Below are 25,303 nucleotides of genomic sequence, written 5' to 3'. Positions count from 1 at the left end.
GACAAGCAAGATTGTTGCAATTTGTGTAGACTATTGCATGATCTCAAGCTAATTTCAATGCTGCGGATGGGTTTTACATTCTCATTATTCGTTCTTTGAGAGGGACGGCTTGAATTCATGTGGCACCGTTTGAAACTTACTAGAAAACAAGACAAGTACGAGCAAAAACGAAAGCAATGACAATAAGATGAGCTGAATTTTTATCATCTGGTAGCATCTCACGGATTACCGATAATTTCTTTTCTTGTTTTTCATGCTTCTTGCTGTAGTATCTTTGGTAAGATGCTGGTTGATCATCTGAATTAAGACCAACCATGGTCCGCCGTGAAAAAATTATAGCCATTGGAGGACTTCGCCTCCATATTAGTGGCGGAGGATGAATATAGCATTTTATTTCCTCTAGATTCTTAGGTGTTCTCTTATTTCAGCGTTCATGAGGCCTGTTTGGGCATGCTTGCTGTCCGATGATCGCTTTGCACCGTTGAATCCCAAAAAACTGCATGCCATCTTGGTTCGGGCTTTATGGCATTTCAACCGTCAAAAGAATCCAATCCCACAAAGGATTGTTCATGGAACTACCCATAAGGCCATATCTCATGAACCTGCAGAAAGTATTTTGAAACCTAAACTTATGTACTTTTTTGACAGCTCCGGTATTTCGTCAGACTTAGTTTTCCGTTCCTTTTCCTTCTGCTGGATTAATTTGTTCTGCGTGCAATAGTTCATAGAGAGCACCTTCTTCAAGTCTAGTAATATACATGTCTTGCATTAAGTAATTCCATGAAGTTGTCTTCTTTGAGCAAGAACATCAGCCACATCTCAGCATGAATTCCTTCCAGAGACTCCGCTGTTCAGGTTTAACCGTTTAGCCGACCCAATTGGGCATACAAAAAGAAGGAAAAGAAAGAAGTACAAGAGAAGTGAAGACATTGAATGGTTGAATATGCAGAGATGGTTAAAGCACTTCTTTTATAAACTTGTACAAAATCACAACGAACAGTCAATAGTGTGCATAACGAGAACCGGATAGGAGACTCCACAGTTTCCTGGAGGTGTCTGGGCCAGCAAGGCATTGCATTATATACTTTTGTCCCGCTTGATTAAACTAAGCTGCGGCATCTTCTATCGGTTGATAAGTTAAACTAGAGCCACGCTAATCATGCATGTTAGAGTTGATTGCAGGATGTCAAAAGGATCAAAGGAAGGTTGAGAGGCCAACTAGCAAAAGGCTAACACTTACATGGATGACGGAATAGGAATTGAGGCACTGTATCGGTGGAACTGGGTCTAATGCTCTATATCTCTAGGATTTCAGGTTATTTTTGTGTGCGGATGCAACAGATCATTTGAATTGAAGGAGCAGAGTTTCCATATAGTCTAATACCACCAGCATCATCTATTGACGGCTCAAATTTTTTCTCAACACTACTTGAAAATATTTATCTGCAGGTTTTCTGCGGCAGTTCTACCTCCTTAACTTTAATACATGGAATCCTGTGAGGATAGTTCATTTGCAGAGAATTCTCACGAGGCGTTTTGGTCCTGTAGTTTATCATATACCTGAATGTGAGAGCAACCGCACATTAGGTTCCCCTCTATCTGCGAACCTGTTCTCTTACGAAATGTTGGCAGGACAATAGCTATCGCCCTTTTGCTTGCCTGAGCAAACTGCCTCGTATCAGATGCTAGTAAGAAGCGGTAAAGAGATGAAGGAGACAGAGTAAGAGTCAGTGTCCTCATCATGAGCAGGAGAGCAATGTTGCGCACCATTGAGAGTTCTACTAGAAAGGGGTAATTACAAAGTCCCCAAAAAACAGAAAAAGTTGAAGCTTTATTCCACAGAGGACCCAGTACATGATCTTTCTTGATCTTCTTATGGTCAGAAGTACTAAATACTGAACAAAGAAAGATTCTATTGGCATTCTAGTGTATTATTCATTACGCCACCTCCACATCTTCTTGCTTATCGTCTATTTCATCATATCACCTGCATCGGGATCAATGCGAAGAGGAGCTGTCATCCATAATGATGAGCAATGTAAAAAGAACAGTAGTGGAAATAATGTTCCTCATGAAGCAGGCGCTCTAACAAATCTCTGCCCGGAAGCAGGGTGTCAATCTACTGCAAGGCAGAAATCAAGTACATCAGTAAATGGTTCCAGTTACAAGAGAGCGCTTCTTACAGGGTTCGAAGTTGGCAGTGCACTTGTCGGGGAGCTGCAGAGCCATGCTCCTGTCGACGCCTGAGATTGGGGGCCCACTCACCAAGACGCACAAGCATGGCTGCCCGAGAGCTTTGATGGCGTTGCAGCAGGCTCCGCTGGGTGGGATGGGGCTAAAAGGAGCTAGAGCTGCCCGGCACGGTATCAGCTGAACCATTGCCGAGAAGAATGTGCTCCCACAAGTAAGCCCCTCTCCCTTCTGCACCACACTGGCAGTTACAAGCACGAGCGCGAACATTGTAAGTGTGATGGACTGAGAAGCCTTCATTTCTTGTTCTTGGTTTAGAAGCAGATTCCAATAGTCGCCTCATAGAGCCTTTTTTCATGGGAATGGGTCGTTATATAGGAGAAGCAAAATGCCCCCACGGCTTATACAAAGTCATGACTGTCATGTATGGTTTCAGCCACCAGCAACGTTCAGCTGATTTACCTACACCAAGCCGCAAGGCATGCAATGGGTGTGTTGGTGAATCGGTTGGGACGTACACACTCAATGATTTCGAACATATGAGTATGCTATAGTCGTTTGCAGTTACATGAGGTGAGGTGACATGGTCCGCATATCATATTATAGAATATAGTGTCTAAAAGGACCGTTGACACCTAATTTTGCCGATCCCATATTATATTTTTATTCGCTAAATAATAACATGTCTAATTTGTCAAATATGCATCTTCTTTTTGTCTTATTGCAAAATAGAAAAGTAAATATATATATATATATATAAATTTTGCAAAAAAAAAAAAAGACAAAAAAAAAAAAGTCGGGTCGAGCTGAGTCGAACCGCGCTCATGTGAGCAAGACCCGGCCCGCCTTCCTTTCCCTTCCCGCGGATGAGCCCGCGCAGCCCAAATGGGCCATTTTCATTTCAAAGTAAGCCAGCCCATTTCTTCCTCAGGCCCAGCCTACCACATGGGCCCAGCGAGCAGCCCATCTTCTCTCCTTTTTTCTCCACAGCCCATTTTTTTTTTTAAGGAGGCAGGATGAGCATAAAAGAAGGAGAGGAGGGCGGGCTGACGGTTCGGTTCAGCGACCAAAAAAATGGGGAGGAAATAGAGAAAAAGGGAGAGAGAGTTGGAGAAGAAGGTAGGCGCAGAGAAAAAATGGGGGTAGGAAGAGAGCAAGAGGTGGAGACCGAGAGAAGCACGACGCCTTCTTCACGAGCCACTGCCTACGTTCAGCCTGGTAAACCTCAGTTGCCTCACCCCGTCCTATTTCAGCAGGAACAGTGACAATAGCATGTCCTCTTGCCTGTTGTTCGTTTCCCATGTTGTTCGTCGAGTGTTTCGTAGCCTAGATATTAGCTTGAGTTATGCTTACAACCTGCGATCTCCCTTAGCCAAATGTACGTCACCTATCTCTTGAAGGGTTCGAGTTAGTCCCTCCATGACTCGTTAGTGGTAGGGTCGTCGGTCTTTTGTAGTGGAAGAGGAGCATTGTGAGCTTCCGGCGTCGTTGGAAGGTGTCGTAGATGTCCGGCGATCGGTGGCGACTCGGAGCTTTGTTCTTTTTCCGAGTTCCCCTCGGGTTAGTGGCAAAGTGAGACAGGTTTGGTGGCATATGCCGGTGGCCGTTCTGGTCCGACGATCAGTGGTATCTCGCGAGCATGAGAGGTGGTACATTAGCTCGGGCCATTGACGACGCGAACGCGAGTAAAGGTGGAGCGCGAGCAGGTCCTAGCGGCGAGGCAACCTGAACCAGTGGTCGCGAGTGAGGTCCGGAGGCGACTGTGAGCTCCAACCAGTGGCAGTCCGACGTGGCGACGGACCAGTTGGACACGAGGTGGGCAGAAACGGTTGGCATCCAGGAGGTCTGGCGGAGCGTGACCCGGCGACAGTACGACGAGCGAGTCCTAACGGGTGTAGAAGCGACTCAACCTCGAGCTGAGGCGATGCGAGGGTGAACGAAGGCGATGCGAGCTTGGGCGGAGGCGACGCAAACGTCAACACACGGTGACACCAGCTCGAGCAGAACCGGTTGACTTCCAGGAGGTTCGACGGACGTGCTCTGGAAGCGGTACGGTGATCGATCTCCGGCGGTGCACCGGCGATTCGAGCACGGACGGTTGGTGTCGGAAGGGCAGAACGTGGTCGGGTGTTGCAGGGAGGAGGTTGCTGCACGAAGAAGATGGTGAACAGAGAAGAAGTGATCTTGGGTTGGGGCTGATCTTGGTCTGTTTGACATTTGGGCCTGTTCAGTTACTTGAATAGATTGGGCCTGTGTTAAAATTGAGGAAAGAAGTTTGGGCTTGGGTTGGGGGGGTGTTCCGTGAAGGGCCGAAATGAAGAGGGGCCGTCGGGCCTGTGCTGATTTGGGCCCTGGGGGGCCGAGCCGGAGAAGGGCACGGACCCAGTTCGGTCTAAATAGAAAGAGTGGGCCTGAGCCCTTTTGTGCCCACCGGGTCCGGGTTCGGGTCCGGTTCCCTCCCTCGGACCGGATCAGGTCCGACGACCTGAACCAGGTCCGGGTCCGAGAACCCGATCCGGACCCGGCTCCGTTTTATTGAAAAAAATAAATCAATAAAAAATTAATAAAAAAAATTGAAAAATAGAAAATTTTCAAAAATTTCAAAAAAAAAAAAAAAAAGAAAAATTTCAGAAAATTAGAAAAATGATTTTCTTGACCTTTTTACCCCTCATGTGAGTTTCTAAGCTTTATATTGGCGTTGATTGAAGACCGATGTCTAATCCGATCTAATACTGTTGTAATTCGACCTTCGAGTTAAAGTTGTTTGTTTAAATATCGTCATCATAGATTTGGTCTGCATGTGTTTATTCTAGCCTTTTATTTGGCATATTTACCTGATTGAATGTTTATTACAACACTGTCTTTTGAAAAATTACATGTTAATCGTTTTTCCTATATTGTTAGGTTAAGAATAAATAAGTAATTGCACGAAATGACAGAAAAACATTATGCATTTAGTACTTGGTTAGATATCCGATGAGCTTAAAATGATATGCAAAATGTGTGATCACTTTAGGAAATATCGATCGATTAGGTACCAAAATGGCGCTAATTATCTAGTTAGCGTAAATAAATCCCCAAACCTAGAAGCTCTAGTTGCGTAGGAATTAAGATAACATTCCCGTGTCTCGATTGGTTTCTAGCCGACCCTAATAAGCTGGTGACGACTCTTAATATCATTTTAATTTGCTAATCGGTAAAAAGAAATCCAATGTCACGCGAGGCGGGACTTGGGAGAGTCCATACCATTGACTAATGGCAATACCTCTAAACCCGCCGGACTCCCGGGAGAGGCTGAAGGCGGGTCGCGACAAGGACAACCAGCTTGCTTTATCCCTTGCAAACAACATTATTTTGTCAAACATTTGTTCTTTCTTAGCTCTCAATATTCAGTCTTCACCTTATGTTTTCATTTTGTTTCACAAGGAAAACTCATGCTCAAGTTTGTTTATCCTATTCTGCAAATGATAGATTCAGAACATCGCCTAAGGCACAGAGTATCTCACGTGCTCTTAGTTTCACAAAAGCACCCCCTAGAACTCATCAACTGATTGTTGACTACTCTCGGGCTTTTGGGCTCAGAATAGTACAGATCAAATTAGTTTCGGACAGCATTCGCATATCACGAGTAAATGTATGTTAACCTCTGACTGAAGTCACAATTAGCAAGACCAATGTGCCAAACACAGGCAAGAGCAGTCCTTGCAGCACCGTTCCGCATCAAAATGGATTCTTTTCACGGTTCTGATGCCTTCTGGCCCGAAGTTAGCTAACAAGGAATACAATGAGAACGACCACTGTTTATCACATTTCAAACTAATTCAACATGCTATGCTGTTCCCATTATTCAAAGAAGAGTCGTCCAAGGGACAAGAGCATTAGGATTCTCCTTTACTTCCTTTCAGATTGATCACAGCAAGTTCTTGTTCGACAAATTCTCCAGCACGCATGGGTGGATATTTGGTGGCAAGTGGGGAATCCGCAAAATGGCCTAAAGGCTTCAGCACCGCATCCGATGCTATGTGAGCAAACAGCTACACATGGCGGATAAAATAAATCAGACAATGTACACACAATTCAGATAAAAGTTCCTAAGTTTAATTGGAGCACTGCAAGGTTCATACAAAATTAACACAAATAATCAAATACCGACAGAAGCAGCCCATAGTGATACTCACCGTTGAAGATACTCTCCATAGGCTGTGATTTTGCTTTGATGCAGCTGCCACAGCATCCATTGTCCGACTTGTTACAACAACTTCATGCATACCAGCCATGCAATCACCAGCAGTTAGCCACTCTATCTGCAGTATAATGCCATTGTAGGAGGAAGGCAACAACGTAAATCAAAATTGGTAAATCAGATCAAGGAATTCCTGGAAATAGTATTTGAGATATTGACAAAGCAAAATGAAAGTAAATGCCTGGGATGATCTTGGAGATATTGACAAAGCATAATGAAAGTCGAAGATAGCTTAGAAAATGAGAGGACTGACTTTTCCAAACTATTGCTTTTGACATCAATAGCTCTGAGTGGACAGCAGAGCTTGCCTCTGCATTACCCTACCTGCTTTCCTGTCTGAATAAGAAGACATCCTACTGGAACCTTCACTTCAACCTTTTGCCCATTCCTTAACCAGATGTTCAGGCCAGGGAATCTACTTCTACCATGAATAGTAAGAAAATTAAGGTCGTAGTGATATCCAGCAAACACGGTTCCCTCCTGCCCATACTGGCAGAGGTCACTTCCTGTTGGGGCAAGAAGATGTGGTCCCTGTGGAAACCGAAAACCATACTTCAGCACGTGAAACATTATATAGAAAAGGGAATGAACAAATATCAAGACTGCCAGTTAGAACAAGTGTGCTTGAAGACAGTCAGCAGTGCCTATATCTTCCACAGCACATTCTTAAGTCTTAAACAAAGCTATCAAGGTAATGCACTAAAACAGTGTCACTATTTAGTCAGAGGGGAGATGTTTCGCAAGAAGTCAGGAATATATCAACAATGGTCTCAAAGGTCTCCTGTGTGAGCAGCAACATGAATAATGATTAATTAAGTCACCAAGTGGTAACTGGGACACTATGCTGCTTCCTGATATCTTATACTTCTACCAAAAAAAGAACAGGATGTGGATGCACACTGCTAATAAGTGATAAATGAGGGCAACATTGCATGCAAGATTATCCTAGAGGGAGCATGATGGGGGAAAATCACTCAGAGTAGTCTTTCATTCCCAATCTCCAATTTTGATAACAGAGCTGAAGTCAAGCAGAACATGCAGAAGAATTTCAAGCTATATGATCATCACCTGCTTCATGAGAGAAGTGAATGCATCTTTTGGCAAGCCAAAGCCAATTGCTGCCATTTCGGCTACGGCCTAAACACCATATTAGATTACATCAGACAACAGACATTCAGCCGATTGGCGCGAAAACAAGTATGAGAGGATAAAGGATCATCACACTGGTGAATCACCTCTACTGCTGATATCATTTTGTAACCCCAAGCATCCATGGTATCCTTCCATTGAGGAAAACCATCGGGTATGACAGGCTCTGAATTCAGTTCCTGCTTAAGAGATGGGTCAATGAATGATCAAGGGATAGAGGGGATAGAAGAGGATACAAAGAAGCAAAAGCGGGGATGGAAGACCTGAAAGTGGGTGTTTGATGGCCGGGGGCCTACTCTCCACATGTATCGCCACTTAGGATCTGGGCCCTTTGGAGTAGCTGGCCGGACCTCCTCGGGCATTGACTTTAACTTGTCTTGAATTTCTTCATCAACCAAGCTCCTAGGAACTTCTACACCTTCAGGGGTTACTCCAACCTGTCATATCCATTCCATCCGCACTCTTGTGAAAATACATATCGTCAGCTCTAACGAACATAGCAAAGCGCCCTACTTGAAAATACAGGCTAAGAAAGAGTAGTCTCCCGTTGTATTGGGCTCCCGAATAAAACACCTGAACGACTAGCTCATCCTTTACCCTCAAATTCATTCCATAGCTAACAAAAAAATTCTCGGCGGCGGATTGCCTCAAATTAACTTTTTTCTTTAGTATTGATTAAGCTGAACAAGGAAGGTTGAAGGCAAGGAGGAGAAATGCGAAAAGCAAAAAGCTTTCCAAATAAACAAAACTCTCTCTGGACAGAAGGAGGGGGCCTCCAACTACACTCTAATTTACAAGAATGTAGGCAACGACTATGTTAATAACAAGCTAAGAGAGAGACAGCCCATGTTTAGATACATGGTCACGCGCAATCCCCGTTTCCGAAGGAGGAGACACAGTAGTAGCTGCTCCAAGAAAGCCGAAGAAGAGGGAGGGGAGGACTTACCTGGTAATGGAGGTGGGGCCGCTCTTGGAGGCGCTTGAAGTGAGGAGGGGCATCGAAGTACTTCTCCATCATGTCGATGAAGAGATCGTTGTCGAGGGCGGAGCACCTGGGGTCCTTCACCACGAGAGCCCCCGTTTCCCTCAGGATCCGACTCACCTCCCCGCACAGACCCATCAGCGAGGGACCCAGTTGAGCCGCAATCTCCTCAGGGTGGGAGCTCAGAGTGCGGGAGATGTCGAGGTAGGGCGACAGATCTATCACCGGCACTCCCATTTCCGATCCTCAATTGAGCTTACGGGGGAGGGGAGAGAGAAAGAGAGAGAGAGATCATGGAATGACGATGGGGAGCTGGGAGAGAAGACGGCATAAAAAAGCATAAGAAAGAGAAAGTGGTGGTACCTTGCGAACGTGAAATTCCCGTAATAAAAGAAATGGCATTTTGTTTGGAGGGGACGAGGCGGGGATGGCTGGGAGAGGCGTTTCATCTCTTTGTCCACCTTCCTACGGCACGCCATTACCTTCCCAGCGCTTGCAGTTCCGGGAGAATGGACGATCATCTTTCTTTGACCTTTACCTTCTCTTCTCGATCCCGGGTGGTCATGGAAAATTCCTCCCCTGTTAAACCCCATCACCCATGTGAGTGAACAGCCCCCTCCTCGCCCGGATTTGGATTTAGGATGCCACAAAATCTGATAAAAGTCCTCCATAGCTATTCCCGTTCGAAGTCCACGTGTCTAACTACGAGGTTTATGTCGCATCCCATGGCTCTGGAATGCCGTAATAAACTCCTTTCCTGCTTACGATTTAGATATTACAATAATCATTCTTCGAGAAATGGATATTATATTGAAAAATTCATGAATTTCTTATTCAATTTTATCTGAGCTAGAAATCTAAACAATCAATGATGACTATCAAGGATATTAAGAAGCTCTTTCACAAGATGAAACTCTATTAAGATAATTTACGTTTTGTTTGGACTCAGCTCCACTTTTGAATTTAGTAAAGCGAGATTGTGATCGATTTCTTTCGCATAGGTTGCTGCAGGCAAAATAGATGCAAGTCCGATATATCCTCAATTAGCAATTGAGTTATGTGTCTGTTTTTGAATTGAAAAGCAAGGATGCAAGTCTGTATATTCTCTCTCTTTCTTTTCACTAGAATGCGAAGGATCGGATCGGTGGATCAGGCTCGGTTCTTACAAGAGGGGAATTTGTTCTCAGTAAAGCTACTTTCTTGCGGCATTCCTTAGGATATTTGCAGAGGCTTGGATATGAACATGGGCGTTTGCTCTTTCTAGCACCACTTAATTACAAATCCCATTTCTAATGAACGTAGAGAGTATATTACCGTCCGGACAAGCCAAGTGATCCTTTGCTTACGGATGGTAATTTGCGTAAACCCGATGAAGAACAACAGGGTAGTGAATGACCCCCACACGACATCAATTGCTCCGAAAACGTGCGAGAGAGAGAGAGAGAGAGAGAGAGAGTGACTTTGTTGTCCGAGTGATTATATTGGGCTTTGTTCGTGAAAGGCCTAAATGCAGTGGGGAAGGCCCGTGGTGAGCCCACTCGTGATTGGTCCCCTCCTCCTCCTCCTCCTCCAAAACCAGAGAGAGAGAGAGAGAGAGAGGACACGAGCAGTGTTTTGAGTGCTACTGCCTTCCCTGCAATATTACAGCGCCACACCCCCAACAACAACAACAAGGGCGTCAGAACACAAGTCGCCGCCTCCTCTCTCAGCTATTTCATAAAACCCTCCTCCGTCTTGCTTCACCATCCCCCAATGTTCTCTTGAGTTCCTGCGACTGTTGCTGCCCTTCTCTCTCTCTCTCTCTCTCTCTCTGGGTAATTACTCTTGTCGCTTGCTGGCTTCCTTCCTCCCTCGCTCCGCTATTCACAATCAATACACAACCTCTTCTTCTTGCCAATCATTTGTCTCTGTGTGTGTTGTTGTGTAATGATAACGTAACGGGTTCTGCAAAACTCTAATACACGCTCGCTGCTGCGTAATCCTCGTCCTCGCCTTTTTACTTGTCGAGCTTTCCGTGCCCTCCACATGGGTCTCTTCCCTTTTTGTTGTAACCTGACTTTCGATTCTCTGTGATGTTTCCTTCTCTTCGATTGGATTCTCTTTAGCTGTAGTCGCAGGCTTTCCGGCCTCCATTGCAATTTGCTTAAATTACTCATTGAAATTTTTTATGGACTTATGCCCTGCTCCTGTTTGAATTCCTTCGAGCAAGAATGCCTCACTGATTTTTGGGCCATTTAGATTGACTTAGGTGGCTAAATGGCGGGGAAGTCTAGCAAGGGGAAACATCGGAGAGCCTCTCATGCTGCCGTGAATTCTACGGAGGGACCACCCTCTTCGGACGCTGCCACGAAAGAGAATGCGACACCCTCCGAGTCAATCAAAGCCGATGCTAATGGAGTCCCGGCTGTTGGAGAACTGGCTGGGGCTGGACCTGAGTTCAAGGAATCTGAAACTGCGGGTGCAGCAAGCCAGTCGAAACAAGGTAGACATTGCTTGCTAATGTTTTTCACGTTCTGAGGATGTCGAGAGGACATACTTATGCCCAACAATTGACCGTTAATATGTCATCCTAGATACGAACTTGCTGTTTTGATTTCTCATTTTACCGCCACACTTGACACGTACATCTCATGCATCCTTCTTCCCTTTTATTTTCCTTATGTTTGAAAAGTGAGCGCTGGCTACTCTTCTGTAGATGCTATTTCAAACTTTTCCGATTAAATTACTGGGATTTAAACACTTTGCTGCGTACAGTCTGGTTTCTTAGCCCTCCAAGTGAACATATTCGCTTTAACTATTATGCCGAAGTGCAATACTGGCCCCCGTCCCTCTTTGCTCTAATGTGCTATCGTTCAATTCTCGCAACCGACAATGCTCTTGTTCTCCTTCCTCTTTCATCCTATATCTTGTTTCTCATCATATTTCCTAGACATGTAATAGAAAGTGAGCGCTGCCAGCAACTTACTTCTTTCAAATGTTTTGGGACGACGAGACTTCAGTTCAATTCCCGTTAAGGGTTGGGTTAAGATAAACGCATTGGATGGGTCAAAGCTTTAGTTTTGCGAGTTTTCAGAATTTTATTTTTGCATGCCCTAATATGTATTGTATTGTAATTGTTTAAACTCTGCGGTTGCAGGAGACCTTCATCTCTATCCAGTTCCTGTCAAGACACAAAGTGGCGAGAAGCTTGAGTTACAAGTACACTCACTTGATTGCTCTTGCCCTTTTAATATAGATAAATATGGTTGTCTGATTGTTCACTTAGTTGCTGAGATATTACCTTGCTCATGATGATTGTGCTCGCATATTTAGTCTAAAATTGGTCTTGGCGTCTTAATCATTGTACTCAGTTAATGTGAAAAGGTGTAAGCTATTTGCGATTTTTTTTCTCTATGCTCCCTTATTTGCTGAGATATTACTGCTCGAGATGATTTTGCTGAGATTATTTTGCTTCTTTTTTTTTCCGTGCTTCTAGATTAATGTGCTATGTACTGTTCCCATTTGCAGTTGAATCCAGGAGATTCAGTGATGGATATTAGGCAATTTCTTCTTGATGCTCCTGAAACATGTTTCTATACATGCTATGACCTACTGTTGCACACAAAGGATGGGTCAACTCACTGCCTGGAGGACTATAATGAAATTTCCGAAGTAGCTGACATTACCACGAGCAATTGCTCCTTGGAAATGGTTGCTGGTAGGGTTGAAAGTTAAAAGGACAAATTATTACAGCAATCAAATCATTTTTCTGCTTAACAATGCTGATTCTTTGGGCAGCATTATACGACGACAGATCAATCAGGGCTCATGTTCATCGCACGAGAGATTTGCTATCCCTATCCACACTTCATGCCTCACTGTCAACATCCCTTGCTTTGCAGTATGAGACAACTCAAAACAAGGGGTTAGGAGCCAAAGGTGTGACTGCACACAACCGATGCCCTTTGCAACAATATTTAATTATTGTGCCTGTGTATTCTTCACTAATGCTTGTGATTTCTACTTCATTTTGATTCAGATACTTCAAAAATCGAGGTTCCAGAGCTTGATGGTCTGGGTCTTATGGAGGATGTTCCTGGAGCCATAGGAAACTTGATATTACCTTCTTCAAGGGAGATAAGATGCGTGGAGAGCATCGTCTTTTCATCCTTTAATCCTCCTCCAAGTTATAGGAGGTAGGAGCTTCTATGCATGTTTGTGTCTATCCTCTTTGTTCTCTGAGTTTTTTGTTGAATTTTTGGTTTTTTCTTATTTCCAGGCTTGTGGGTGATCTGATTTATTTAGATGTAGTGACCTTGGAAGGTAATACATTTTGTATCACTGGAACCACAAAAACATTTTACGTCAATTCAAGCTCAGGGAATATTCTTGATCCAAAGCCAAGTAAAGCTACCGCTGAGTCAACCACCCTTATTGGACTCCTGCAAAAGATTAGCTCTAAATTCAAAAAAGGTAGCAATACGCGTGGTTTCGCTTAGTATGCTCCTGTACAATAATTATCTTTAACATAGACTTTCTGTGTTGTTGTGTTCAAGCTTTCCGTGACATTTTGGAACGAAAGGCTTCTGCTCATCCGTTCGAGAATGTTCAGTCATTATTACCTCCAAATTCATGGCTTGGGGTATACCCAGTTCCTGGTACGTTAAACTCTGAACTATGCGAATTTGTTTTCATGGTTGCATAGCTGTGTTGTCCGATAAATGCTTATTTCTCAATGTGAATCAATTGATATCCTTTAAGCCTGTGATACAAATGAGAAGAAGATTAACTCGATAATATCATGCGTAGGTGATAGACGGAGATGTCTTGAGGGTAAAAAAGAGTCTGTTGTTTATTGTCTAAACCGTATATTCTTTCAACAATTTGTGTTAAACAAGTGCATTATCTTCAATTATTCTCAGTTGTGGTACAGCAAAGCATGGCATGGTTGTTAGCACTCTGGATAATTTGCATTCCATGTGCCTTTTTGTTAGCCTAATGGATATAACTTTTTAACTTTCGATTAAGCCAGCAGAGTTAAGTGCTTCCTGACCTTCTTGCTCATTTTCTGGCTCTGCGATCGCATGCTTTTTAACCTGTTCTGTATATAGTGAAGTCTTCTACTACACCGATTGTTTTCTATATATGTAAGCTTTTGACTTTTCGTTGGATCAATATGTTAAAGGTTTTGTTATGGGGGAGCAATACTTTTAGTCATTTTTGACGTCTTCTTGTGGTGTTTTATCATTTAACTTAAAGGAAAGTTTTAGGACTATGGAGAAACTGCATCTGTTTGAGAAATTTTAATGCGGAGTCAATTGCCTGAGATAATGAACACAATGGACTAAACTGCACCCTGTTTGTGAGATTTGAGTTCTTGATTTCATCATGTGAAAGTTCTGGTGACAATTGAGAAGTATAGTTTTGTTGAAAAATAAAGACCTTTTAGCTATCAATAAATAGAGCAGTCTTAATTGGATTGCCTGATTAAGGATAGACGTTGAGTTTTTTTGTTGAAAATTCTTTGGCGGAACTTCGTTTTATCCACGCTTAGTAAAGAAGTTCCAGTAATAGGCAGAAGTTGCTATTAGAGAATGCTATACTAGTTTAAGTCCCATATTGACTAGGAGAGGCCTTGTGTAATGATTCATAAGGAAGACCCACCCCCAATTGGTTATCTCAGTCAGCCCTCTTTTTGGGTGTTTGGCCGTGTGATACGAACAGTGTTAGAGGAGGACCTCCTTTTAGTAGATGTATGGTCGAGGATAGACTAGGCTTCAGTCAATAAATGAGTGTAGGGAGTAATAGTTGGAATGAGAGGACTCGCGTAAGGTGCGACTCCTAGTATGCTTCTAGGATGGCAGAGAGGAGAGATGGACCAAATCACACATTCAAATAGGGGTGTATTGTTGGGCTATATGGGCTTGGCATTGACGGCGATTTCTTGTGATGTGTTTCATAAGTAAGACCCACATCTAAACGGTTACCACCTTGGATATTCCTTTGGGGCTTGGGCTATGTGGAAAGAGTTGGCATTATAGGTGCAATTGGTTTTTTTTTTTTTCTCTTAAGAAAAAAGTGCTTGAAGCTGGCTGATGCCACATTTCCTACTAATTTACATTTGATCACTTCTGCCATCAGATCATAGACGTGATGCAGCCAGAGCTGAAGATGCACTAACTCTTTCTTATGGTAGTGAGCTGATTGGCATGCAGAGAGATTGGAACGAGGAGTTGCAGTCTTGTAGGGAATTTCCCCATACAACTCCTCACGAAAGGTACACTAAATTACATGTTAAAGATATTGTCTGAATAAAAAACAATTCAATTTGATGCTAATTTTAACTATGCCCAATCTCTCTTCCCCTTATTTCATGAATTGCTGGTAATGAGAGTACTTCCTTGCAGGATTCTGCGGGATAGGGCTCTTTACAAGGTGACTTCTGACTTTGTTGATGCAGCAGTAAATGGTGCTATCGGAGTCATTAGCAGATGTATACCCCCGATCAATCCAACAGATCCCGAGTGCTTCCATATGTTAGTGCTTCTGGAAATGGTCGAGATTTTGTTCTATTTATATATGAGTTCGTTCTCAATGGATATCTCTGCGATTCCTTTCTCTAGTTTCAATGCGGTTTACCAGCCTTCCCTGATTAGCTGCTCTTGAATGATTTCTTCCATGTTCTCCTTGCTGAGATAAATTTTTATTAACAATGGGAAGTAGTGTACTTCTCAAGTTTGGGTGCTACAGTCTTAGCCTCTTTTGATTCTGTTGCCTGTTTCAATACCTTCTTGTTATGCTCTTACCACTTGGCATACTTATTTTCTTTTTGTTATACTACTTGACAAATTATTTGTGTTTCCATTTAGGTATGTCCACAATAACATATTCTTCAGTTTTGCTGTGGATGCCGACCTTGACCAGTTGTCAAAGAAGCGTGCAGCTGATTCCACTTCGAAGTGTGAGAGCACAAACTCATGCCACAAACTATCTGAGAAGGCCTCCTCTGAGTTACCGAGTGCATCCGTTGGAGTTACCTATGGAGAAAAGAACAAGTCAAATTCTGGTGATAATGCTGTTACTATCCAGTTGGAACCTGGTCTATCTACCGAGACGCAGATGGGTGATAGCGAGCAGGCTACATATGCATCTGCAAATAATGATTTGAAGGGCACCAAAGCATATCAGGAAGCTGATGTTCCTGGACTTTATAATCTTGCTATGGGTATAATTGACTATAGGGGTCATAGGGTGGTAGCTCAGGTGGGTAAAATATTAGTATCTTCCTTTGCTATTGTAAACTCTTGCCACTATGAATCCTTACAAGGTTAACAGACTTGTGACACATATAAAGATACGTATTAGATCATTTTTCTCTATTACAAGTTGCACATTGGATCAAACACAGTCAAAACTTGATGCCTCCTCTAGGCTTCTAGTTACTCGTATATGCTTCTCACATTTAAGCCAGTCTTACTTATCTGCATGCTTGCCTCATCATGTCAGCCTTAAGACTCACTGGATTTTTTTTTTTTTTTGGTTTCGTTATAGATAGCCTATTGCTATAATTGTCAACTAAGTTAATAAAACTGGTGATTTTATCTGTCTCCTGATTGACATTTTTCTATTGTCTTTTTCCCTATGCTGATTTTCTCCTGCTTTTAATTTTTAAATGGTTCCTTTACTAGAGATGTCCCTTTTCTCCGGCTTTATGAAGTCATTCTCTACACTTTTTATTGTAGAGTGTGTTGCCTGGCATCCTTCAAGGGGATAAATCCGAATCCCTTCTGTATGGTTCGGTTGATAATGGCAAGAAGATATGCTGGAATGAAGATTTTCATTCCAAGGTGAGGGGTAGTTTTCTTTTTTCAGACATTCCATTCACGGCCTATGTGCAGGATATTCCATCTCGACTGCTGCAGTAGAATGTTTTCTTGGGGCATAAATGTGATAAATCTGTGCCAAAAATCTGGTGGTTCCAAGTAATGTAGCTTAGTTATGTTTCTTATGAAGGGTAACGCCAGCTAAGCATTTAGTTGCTTAAACACTACTCCATCTACCCGTATAAAGTGCTCTCTGCTATGTGAATTTTGTTTTTCACACACACATAAACACAAGACTTGGTCATCATCTTCTCGCTTCTATGAGGCTGGTTGTCAAATCATGATTTGGGTACTCAGTTAAGGAGTTGAGACCATGAAAATTGTAAATCAGAATAATGGAATGAATGGAATATAAGCAGCTAATGATTCTACTACCAGTTGAAATGGCATTTGTTTTTTGAAGCAAGTGTTCTGGGGCTGACTAACTTAATATAGCATTGTCCTATTCTCATACAAAAATTAGTGATTCAGCAACACTTCATTTTAAGTGGACTATAGGAAAAGACAGTTATGAATGACCAAGTGTCAATTCTGAAACTATATGAGTTGTAATGCAGTTTTTAAAACCTAAAGGAACTACAGGATGATCCCATAGACATAAACAAAAACATCAGAATCTGTTTCTTGTGATGTTCCGTCCGAGCACAGTTACAGAAAACTGGGAATGTACTGATAGGCATTTCATTATCAAGCTTGCACTTCAAATTCCTCAGTCTAGCTTTCAGTGGTTCCCTGTTATATGACCTGGTATTCTTGTCTTTAGGTGTTGGAGGCAGCAAAGCGTCTTCATTTGAAGGAACATGCTGTATGTGATGGTTCTGAAAACATTTTCAAATTAGCTGCACCAGTGGAATGCAAGGGTATTGTGGGTAGTGATGACAGGTTATCTTCTTGGGCAGCTTATCTCTCCTCTTCTTGGTTTGCTGGTTGATTTGTGATCATTCTAAGTATAACATCATCTTTTACTCATAGTATGTTGAAACAATGTGCTTTCATTGTTCTTGCCATTTTGGATATATTCATTATCTTGCTGTTTTCCTCAGTTTCTCGCTTATTTTTTACCTTTTGGCTTGCTCTAGTTCTTAAGGCCCCTTTCACTTTATTCTCAAGGTACTCTTAACAGCTTAACAGTATAGCGTGGACCGTCTTTCTGCTGGAGAGAGAAAGATGAATTAACGCCGTGATGATAGAAAAAAAGAAAAGATTTCATTAACCGAGAAAGAGTTAAACAATTGAGGTGCACATCTTTTATGTTTGGGAATGATTCCACTAAGTGTAAAATTATATTGCGCTTGGCTATGGTGATGCAAGAACTGGATCTAAACTTATATATGGCATGCCTCTTGCCATTTTTGTGCCACTTTTGGAAATTCAAATTTCTATGGCTGCAGCATCTTGCTAAGCTACAGATTGCTATATTGAATTAAGTTCCAATTTGTCAAACATGTTTTTACATGGCATAAAATCCTGTAGTTGGGGGAACTGAGATGAGACAATTGAAAATCTCTTCTCCTTTTATCTGCATATTGTTTTAGTTGTCTCATAAGGTCCCCTTTCCCTTTTTCTCTGTTGTTTTGATTTAGGCACTATCTTCTTGACTTGATGAGAGTAACTCCTCGTGATGCAAACTATACTGGACCTGGATCCCGATTTTGTATTTTGAGACAGGAACTAGTCACAGCTTTTTGCCAGGTACCTCATGCTATTGTTGTAGTCAAGTGGGTCAGCTATCTTCATGGTTATCTTACTTAAAATTTTTCTATTGAGAAGGCCCAGGCTGCAGAGAGATCGAAACAGAGTTCAAGCTCTGATACTGTCCGAGACTCGCCAACTGATTCTTTAAAAGTTGCCAGAGATAACGGGCTTGGGAACGGTGATGCTGGTGTTGGAGGATCTCCCGACAGTAAGGTAGTTACCTTATCTTTCCCCTGCAAATGGTATAATTGCCCTATCCAGGCATTTGTAAACTTGGCATAATATCCCCTGGATCATATCCTGGCATTGTGTATGGATCATTCAGATAATGTACTATAGCATCTTTAAATTGGTGAATAGTATTGATTTCTTTGTGCATGACTTAATCTCAAGTCCCAGCAATGGCCCGACAGTGGTTGACTAATGGCATCACATGTTTATTTTTTTTTTACTCTTAAGGAAGAGTTGATAAGTAAGTATAACTTTCTTGTCTGTACAGCTTGTTTGAATATGAACTTGGCATAATCTTGAAAACCCAGCATTGTTCTAGGTGGTTGGTGTTCTTCGTCCAAAGAGATAAAATAAATAAATTGCGTTTGAGTTCATTTTGAGTAGAAAGAGAAGTTTATGTTTTTAATTGCTGAAGTAGGTTGTGCCATTTCCATATTCAGTGTCGGAACTCTTGAAGGTGCTCCAAATGATTTAGGAATCAGCGGAGACCAATTATTTGTCTGGAAAAACTTGAATAGTCTTTGAGGGACTGGAATTACCAATTCATGGGCAAAAATATGAATACATAACTCTATTTTGTGCTATATCTTTGTCTATCCATGCGCTCATGCACAATCTTTTGATTATTTTCCTTTGTGTTTGGGTACTCTATTTCCCACACCTAATGTATTAGATGTGCCATTTTGCTTCAACAAAAGTACTTTTGTCATTTCATCTATTCAAGATTGAAAAATGGTTAAAGTCATCCTACATGGCATGAAAGCTGAAAATTTTCCTGCTGTGTACTCATAAGAATTTGCCGCCGTTTGACCTTCTTAATAAAATGATTGCTGCATCTTGCAGGACATTGGAGAAGCAGGGACTGATGCTCTGCAACAATGTGCTCCTGCATCTGCTGAAATCTCTGAATCTTATGATGAAATACTTTTTAACCCTAATGTTTTAACTGAATTTAAGTTGGCTGGGAATGAAGAGGCAAGTTTGGTATCTTGCACTTTGTTCTTCTAAACTCAGAAGTCAAAACTTCTTATGCCTTTATCACGGCCTATCTTTATTAGGAAATAGCAGCAGATGAAGAAAATGTGAAGAAAGTTAGTTTGTATCTAAAAGAAGTTGTGCTGCCGAAGTTCATACAAGATCTTTGCTCCCTTGAAGTTTCTCCCATGGATGGCCAGACATTAACTGAAGCCCTCCATGCCCACGGAATCAATGTTCGTTATATTGGAAAGGTGACTTTATAAGATAGAAGTTTAAGCTTTTCTAAAGCTTTGAAGTCAGGCTCGAACAATAAAATGTGTACTTATTGATGAAATCCTAGAAGTTGAGTGGTCGTATTCGTTATTAATCTACTCTTAAATTCTGCAAACTGCATCTTATTGGCAGGTGGCGGATGGGACCAAACATTTGCCACATCTTTGGGATCTATGTTCTAATGAAATTGTGGTTAGGTCAGCGAAGCACCTGCTCAAGGTCAGTCTGAGTCTGGATTATCAAGTTATCTTTGCTTGGTTTTTAAATTCTCGGTAAGGAACATAACCTAGAAATAAGTCTGCTTTGGCTTATTGTTATTGGATATTGCGATTGTCAATTTTTACCAAGAAAATGATGCGTCACATTTTACCTGGAAAATCTTGTACTAGGAGTAAACACTCAAATTAATTGCATGTCGAGAATGTTGGCAGATCCATGCATGGATAACCAAGTTCAGGTGACATATTGTAGCACAAACTCTTCAAGCCAGAGCTGCTAATAGGCTTATAGCTTTCTATGGTGTGAAAACTTGATATCTGCAAGCATACTTTGAGTTATTTGCATGCATGCAAATAAGCAAGCATACTCTGAGTTAGTGGTGAAGCATTTAGTTTCTTTGGTTTAGACTCTTAATGTTGAATCTTAAATTTGTCTATTTTTTTTTTAATTTCATATGATGAAGCTGAGAATGGTCCTTTAGTTTTGCAAGCCTGTATTACATGATATATCATGGTTACGGAGACCAATATTATTGTTCTTTATTGATTTTGCAGGATATTTTGAGGGATACAGAAGATCATGATCTTGGTCCTGCAATATCACATTTCTTCAATTGCTTCTTTGGACAGAGTCAAACTGTTCATCTGAGAGGGATGGGTAACAATATGCAGTCTAGGATCCAAAAGAAGGTACAGTATATTTCTTGCCATTCTATCATTAGTGGTGATAATGCAGGCAGGTATCTGTGTTACTGTAATGGTATGTTAGGAAAGGGGAAGCATCTACTTAACAGGGAAATCGCTGGATCTTTCCGCTTGAGAAGATTAAGCTAGTCGCTCTAGAGCAATCTCTTAGTTTAGCATCCGAGGAAATCAGGTCATTCTGTATACTGTTGATTGTCATCAGGACCAAGGTGGACACCAATCTTCAGGCAAGTCTTCAAGAGGGCAGGCTAGATGGAAAAGCAGAGCATCTGTGAAAAAGATTCAATCTTCATGTGTGAATATCAGTTCAGACACCCTATGGTCTGACATTGAAGAATTTGCAAAACTCAAATATCAGGTAAGTTTTCTACGTCCTTGTTGGAACCCTCAAATGTAGAGCTTCAGGAATTAATCTGGATGTGAGGTGCATAAAGCTGCAGGCATGGGTAAGACTAAACCACCGGTTGGTTGATCTCATCTTCGCTGAATCAAGTTACATAAAAAATAAATAAAAAAACTTTTAACGCTCAAATGCTTTAGCCTGGTAGTACCTATTTGCATGATGATATGCTCTTGAAAGTATAGAATCCTCAGGACCTGAACGAGCCAAAGTTAAACATACGACTTAGATCTGTTTCTCATCCCCTATAATTTTGCCGTTTTCTCCAAGAAACAACGAATTGCCCTAGTGGTGATATGTTTGAGAAATTTTCCATGTTCTTCACTTTTGTTATCTTATATACCAACTTGTCCAACGTCTTCTTTTTATAGTTCGAGTTGCCAGAGGATGCAAGACAACGTGTGAAGAAAGTTGCAGTTTTGCGCAACTTCTGCCAAAAGGTTTAGTTGAATTTTCATATTGTTTTATTTATTTGACTTTGCATGACTTGAATCTGTGTTTGGTTAGTTTTTTTTCTGTATCGTGAAGGTTTTGGGAGAGGGAAAATTGTCAAATATCTTATGGTCATAACAAATAACTTTGGGATGCCAAGGTGAATTTGTTTAACGTATTATGACACTTTTTTGGATATCTTCAAAATAGGTTGGCATATCTATTGCTGCTCGCAAGTATGATTTCGGTGCTGCATTACCGTTCCAAACATCTGATATCTTGGATATCCAACCTGTAGTGAAGCATTCAATTCCCATATGTACAGAAGCAAAGGATCTTGTGGAACTCGGGAAAGTCCAACTGGCAGAGGTAATAGCTGTTTATGTGTTTGTTCAATTTCTTATTGTTTCGAGTTTGGGATTTTAAAATTTCATGTAAAAGTGACGGGGTGATGGGTTTTATTCTGAAGAGAATTTGAGGTGTTGGGTAGTGAATTTATGCTTAATTAGAAATGAAAGAAATCAGGTAGATCAGATATATATACCTTTTTCATTCGTAAGTATGCGTAACCAATTTTCTGGGTTCGCCGAGTTTTCTTTATTTACTTTGGCAACTTTTGAAAACAAGAAAATATGACCCCTCGATCAATTTTTCCTTCCCAAATGTTTAAGACTCTGTTTAAGTCCTTTTGCCGTTATGTTTCAGGGAATGCTTAGTGAAGCATACACATTGTTTTCGGAGGCATTTTCAATGCTTCAGCAGGTACATATTTTTTCAGTCCATTAACATTGCCTTATGGATGCTGTTCAGCATCTGTTGTTACATCTTTCAATTAATGTATTCCAGGTAACAGGTCCAATGCATCGAGAGGTAGCTAATTGCTGTAGGTACATATCATTGCTCGAACCTCTCATGAAGTTGCAGTTATAGTTTTAATTAGTTTCTTGCCATGAACTATGTGGGAGCTAACAATTCTTGCTGTAATGTCGAATATGAGGTGTAGCTTTAATTCTTGACTACAATGTCTTTGTATTTGTCTCTATGTGTTAACTTTATGGATTCAATTTTCCAGGTACCTTGCAATGGTTTTGTATCATGCAGGAGACATGGCAGGGGCCATAATGCAGCAGCACAAGGAGTTGATTATAAACGAACGTTGCCTGGGTTTGGATCACCCTGACACTGCCCACAGGCACTGTTCTTCCCCCCTCCTCCGGCCTCTTCCTTCTTTTTCATTAGTAAATTGGTGCTTGGACATGATTAACAAGTCTCTCTCGTCAATTGTTGGTGTAGGATGTAGGCCTTCTTTCTTTGTATGTTTGAAAGTTTACGCATGTTGCTTATTATTTGATTAATGCTGATTTTCAAAATCCATCCTTCCTCCCCCGGCTTTCTCACTGGTGTTATTGTGGGTATAAATCTTTGCAATAATTCCTGGTTGCAGCTATGGAAATATGGCTCTTTTCTACCATGGACTTAATCAGACAGAACTTGCTCTGAAGCATATGGCACGGGCGTTACTCCTACTTAGTTTGTCTTCAGGCCCTGATCATCCAGATGTTGCTGCAACATTCATAAATGTTGCAATGATGTTCCAGGATATGGGAAAGATGGATACAGCTCTTCGTTATCTGCAGGAGGCATTGAAAAAGAATGAGAGGCTTCTAGGGGAAGAGCATATTCAAACTGCCGTGTGCTATCATGCACTTGCAATAGCATTCAATTGTATGGGTGCCTTCAAGCTCTCTCATCAGGTGTGCATGTGCTTCAAGCGATTAGTCCTTCAATGATGTGCTGTGATAGATGACTAATGTCCTTGTTATGCCAGCATGAGAAGAAAACTTATGACATTCTTGTTAAGCAACTTGGTGAGGAGGATTCGCGGACTCGTGACTCGCAGAACTGGATGAAGACATTCAAAATGCGTGAACTTCAGGTAAACAGATGATATAGGTGGTTGGCATAATATTTGCTTTTGGACCAGTTGTTCATTTTTATTCGTATGTTCTAGTAAACTCATCACTTTCTCTATCAATGCCTATGTGGGCAGATGAATGCACAAAAGCAGAAAGGCCAAGCTGTGAATGCAGCTTCTGCTCAAAAGGCTATTGATATTTTGAAGGTACTTTGGGATGACTTTTCCAGTTTGTGCTTGGCTAGATTGTTTCCAGCTATGAGATATGTTAATGTTAATGGCATAGTCTCGAACATATGAAGGATAAAGAATTTAAAAAAGGACAATATCCTTTTAACATATTCACGAAAAGTCACATTTCATGCTACTTATACTCTCTGCCAGACTTGGACCAAAAAAAAAAAAAAAACGCTGCCAGAGCACATCTGTCTCGCTAAAAGGATGTTGAGGTCCCGTTTGGAAAATGATGTTCTGCTTCCCGGCAATATTTGGCTTCAATCAACCATATATGTGTATAATGGTTCTTTTTTGCTTAATAGGCTCATCCAGACTTGATACATGCATTTCAAGCTGCTGCTGCATCTGGGGGATCTGGAAGTTCCAGTACGTCTGTCAATCAGTCACTTAATGCTGCCATTATTGGCGAAACTCTTCCACGAGGAAGAGGGGTTGATGAAAGGGCAGCACGAGCAGCAGCTGAAGTAAGGAAAAAGGCTGCAGCTAGGGGTCTCTTGATACGTCCACATGGTGTTCCTGTCCAAGCTTTGCAGCCCCTTACGCAGCTCCTCAACATCATCAATTCAGGAATGACCCCTGAAGTTGTCAATAGTGAGGAAACTGATGGGTCGAAGAAGGAAGTCAATGGCCATTCTCAAAATGGCACTGAAGATAAGAAAGACCAAGTAGCGTCTGCAGAAGTTCAGCCGCCAGTCGGACTGGGCCGAGGTCTGGGATCACTTGAAACAAAGAAGCAGAAGGCAAAGCTGAAAGTTGCTGATTAAGTTCAGAGGGCAGAGGAGTTGCTCTAAAGGCAGATTACTGTTGTGCTATGATTCTCGAAAATTCAAAGCACCGCGGCAGTTTTACTGATCATACCCATCAGTACGCTCATACTTCTCACTTGGGTAATCTTTTTGCTATGCAAGATTCAGCTCGCATACAGTCGGGTTATGAGAAAGTTATAGTCAAAATAATCTTGTCACTATTTTTGTTATCGTTGTTACGAAATTTTGTTGGCTATTGCATTGCCGATGTTGTCAGAGCATTTGAAAGGAGTTTTTGCAGTTCAATGTATTGTACAAGACAACTTGTAAACGAATTTTAGAAGTCCTAATAGAAATTTGAGTGAACCATGCATTCCCGGCTGCCCTTTGTTCCCTCTGATCTCTCGTGGAGTGTTTCATCTAAGAGTCTAGGCGATCGACTTTTCAGTGGTTTTGGACCACTGTGCGGAGAGTGAAGCCACTGAAGTGTCTCTTCGGTTAAGAATCTGAATCCTTTGTTGATTAAGCTTCACTTGTTGCTTGCACCTTGCTTCTGCTGGATTAGACGCTTGTCCTTCCTGTATGAATCTTTTTACCTTGGTTGAAACTTTTGGTACATGCCTTGCTGCTAGAGGGAAGAACTTTTCCTCGTGTAGACATGATAAGAACACTAGTCAATCTGGACGCCCACTTTATTCTTTCTCCACTAAGAAGCAACGGTGGAGCAAACAACCGCAAAGAGGAACAACTTGACCGGGGGAAGGCACCCGAAAGTTTCGAGTCTTATTAGGAGATGTCATAATTTGGCCAAAAGTCTGTAGTATGGCGCAACCGCTCGCATTGGGCTGTAAAGGCAACTTTTTCAATGCATAGCATTTTGGTTTACCAACAAATTTTCAGAAATCCAAACGGTTGTCTAACTAGTTAAATGTTATTTAGTCACCCAATATCTATAACTTTTGAATTAGCTGCTATTTTTGTAAGTTATAATAATCTACTTGTGTAACTTTCCAATGCACTGAAATTGCAAACTTTTCTCAATTTAAG

At 41.6% G+C, this 25,303-nt stretch overlaps 3 protein-coding genes across 4 annotated transcripts; 1 reads left to right on the top strand and 2 right to left on the bottom strand.

Annotated features, from left to right (window-relative positions):
* Positions 1 to 1,739: 1,739 nt before the first annotated feature.
* LOC115756536 (protein LIM1) lies at positions 1,740 to 2,703 on the bottom strand. The gene is made up of 2 exons (XM_030696361.2): positions 2,184 to 2,703; positions 1,740 to 1,987 (listed from the first exon to the last, which is right to left on the bottom strand). Exons 1-2 carry the CDS (start codon positions 2,488 to 2,490, stop codon positions 1,971 to 1,973), a joined length of 324 nt encoding a protein of 107 aa, XP_030552221.1. The 5' UTR covers positions 2,491 to 2,703; the 3' UTR covers positions 1,740 to 1,970.
* Positions 2,704 to 5,909: 3,206 nt separating this feature from the next.
* On the bottom strand, positions 5,910 to 8,914 carry LOC115756534. 2 transcript variants are annotated; one of them, XM_048284423.1, is made up of 8 exons: positions 8,529 to 8,914; positions 7,846 to 8,019; positions 7,669 to 7,761; positions 7,502 to 7,570; positions 6,758 to 6,964; positions 6,567 to 6,587; positions 6,369 to 6,494; positions 5,910 to 6,224 (listed from the first exon to the last, which is right to left on the bottom strand). In XM_048284423.1, the coding sequence occupies exons 1-8, from the start codon at positions 8,799 to 8,801 to the stop codon at positions 6,069 to 6,071; spliced, it is 1,119 nt and encodes a 372-aa protein (XP_048140380.1). In that variant the 5' UTR covers positions 8,802 to 8,914; the 3' UTR covers positions 5,910 to 6,068. The 2 variants fall into 2 exon arrangements, with proteins under 2 accessions (XP_048140380.1, XP_030552219.1); XM_030696359.2 differs by lacking the exon at positions 6,567 to 6,587 and having other exon boundaries at positions 8,529 to 8,910.
* Positions 8,915 to 10,820: 1,906 nt separating this feature from the next.
* On the top strand, positions 10,821 to 24,629 carry LOC115756530 (clustered mitochondria protein). The gene is made up of 28 exons (XM_030696355.2): positions 10,821 to 11,046; positions 11,701 to 11,762; positions 12,072 to 12,261; positions 12,342 to 12,482; positions 12,583 to 12,739; positions 12,823 to 13,016; positions 13,100 to 13,201; positions 14,685 to 14,820; positions 14,951 to 15,079; positions 15,413 to 15,806; positions 16,286 to 16,390; positions 17,190 to 17,308; positions 18,010 to 18,118; positions 18,197 to 18,334; positions 19,196 to 19,327; positions 19,411 to 19,581; positions 19,736 to 19,822; positions 20,377 to 20,511; positions 20,729 to 20,884; positions 21,298 to 21,366; positions 21,569 to 21,727; positions 22,064 to 22,120; positions 22,205 to 22,245; positions 22,431 to 22,550; positions 22,803 to 23,112; positions 23,187 to 23,294; positions 23,409 to 23,480; positions 23,813 to 24,629. Exons 1-28 carry the CDS (start codon positions 10,821 to 10,823, stop codon positions 24,272 to 24,274), a joined length of 4,281 nt encoding a protein of 1,426 aa, XP_030552215.2. The 3' UTR covers positions 24,275 to 24,629.
* The last annotated feature ends 674 nt before the right edge of the window (positions 24,630 to 25,303 follow it).

Source organism: Rhodamnia argentea, chromosome 8 (genome assembly GCF_020921035.1).
Source record: "Rhodamnia argentea isolate NSW1041297 chromosome 8, ASM2092103v1, whole genome shotgun sequence".
NCBI classification, from domain to species: Eukaryota; Viridiplantae; Streptophyta; class Magnoliopsida; order Myrtales; family Myrtaceae; genus Rhodamnia; species Rhodamnia argentea.
This window is presented reverse-complemented; position numbering and strand designations above follow the sequence as displayed.

What these genes read in the sequence shown, in the direction of transcription:
- LOC115756536 (XM_030696361.2), bottom strand. Translation starts at nt 2,490, where the DNA reads ATGAAGGCTTCTCAGTCCATCACACTTACAATGTTCGCGCTCGTGCTT.
- LOC115756534 (XM_048284423.1), bottom strand. Translation starts at nt 8,801, where the DNA reads ATGGGAGTGCCGGTGATAGATCTGTCGCCCTACCTCGACATCTCCCGC. An exon ending in GGCCCCACCTCCATTACCAG is followed by an intron (nt 8,020 to 8,528) that starts GTAAGTCCTCCC and finishes TGGATATGACAG; the next exon opens with GTTGGAGTAACCCCTGAAGG. An exon ending in CATCAAACACCCACTTTCAG is followed by an intron (nt 7,762 to 7,845) that starts GTCTTCCATCCC and finishes TCTCTTAAGCAG; the next exon opens with GAACTGAATTCAGAGCCTGT.
- LOC115756530 (XM_030696355.2), top strand. Translation starts at nt 10,821, where the DNA reads ATGGCGGGGAAGTCTAGCAAGGGGAAACATCGGAGAGCCTCTCATGCT. An exon ending in AGCAAGCCAGTCGAAACAAG is followed by an intron (nt 11,047 to 11,700) that starts GTAGACATTGCT and finishes CTGCGGTTGCAG; the next exon opens with GAGACCTTCATCTCTATCCA. An exon ending in CACCCTGACACTGCCCACAG is followed by an intron (nt 22,551 to 22,802) that starts GCACTGTTCTTC and finishes TCCTGGTTGCAG; the next exon opens with CTATGGAAATATGGCTCTTT.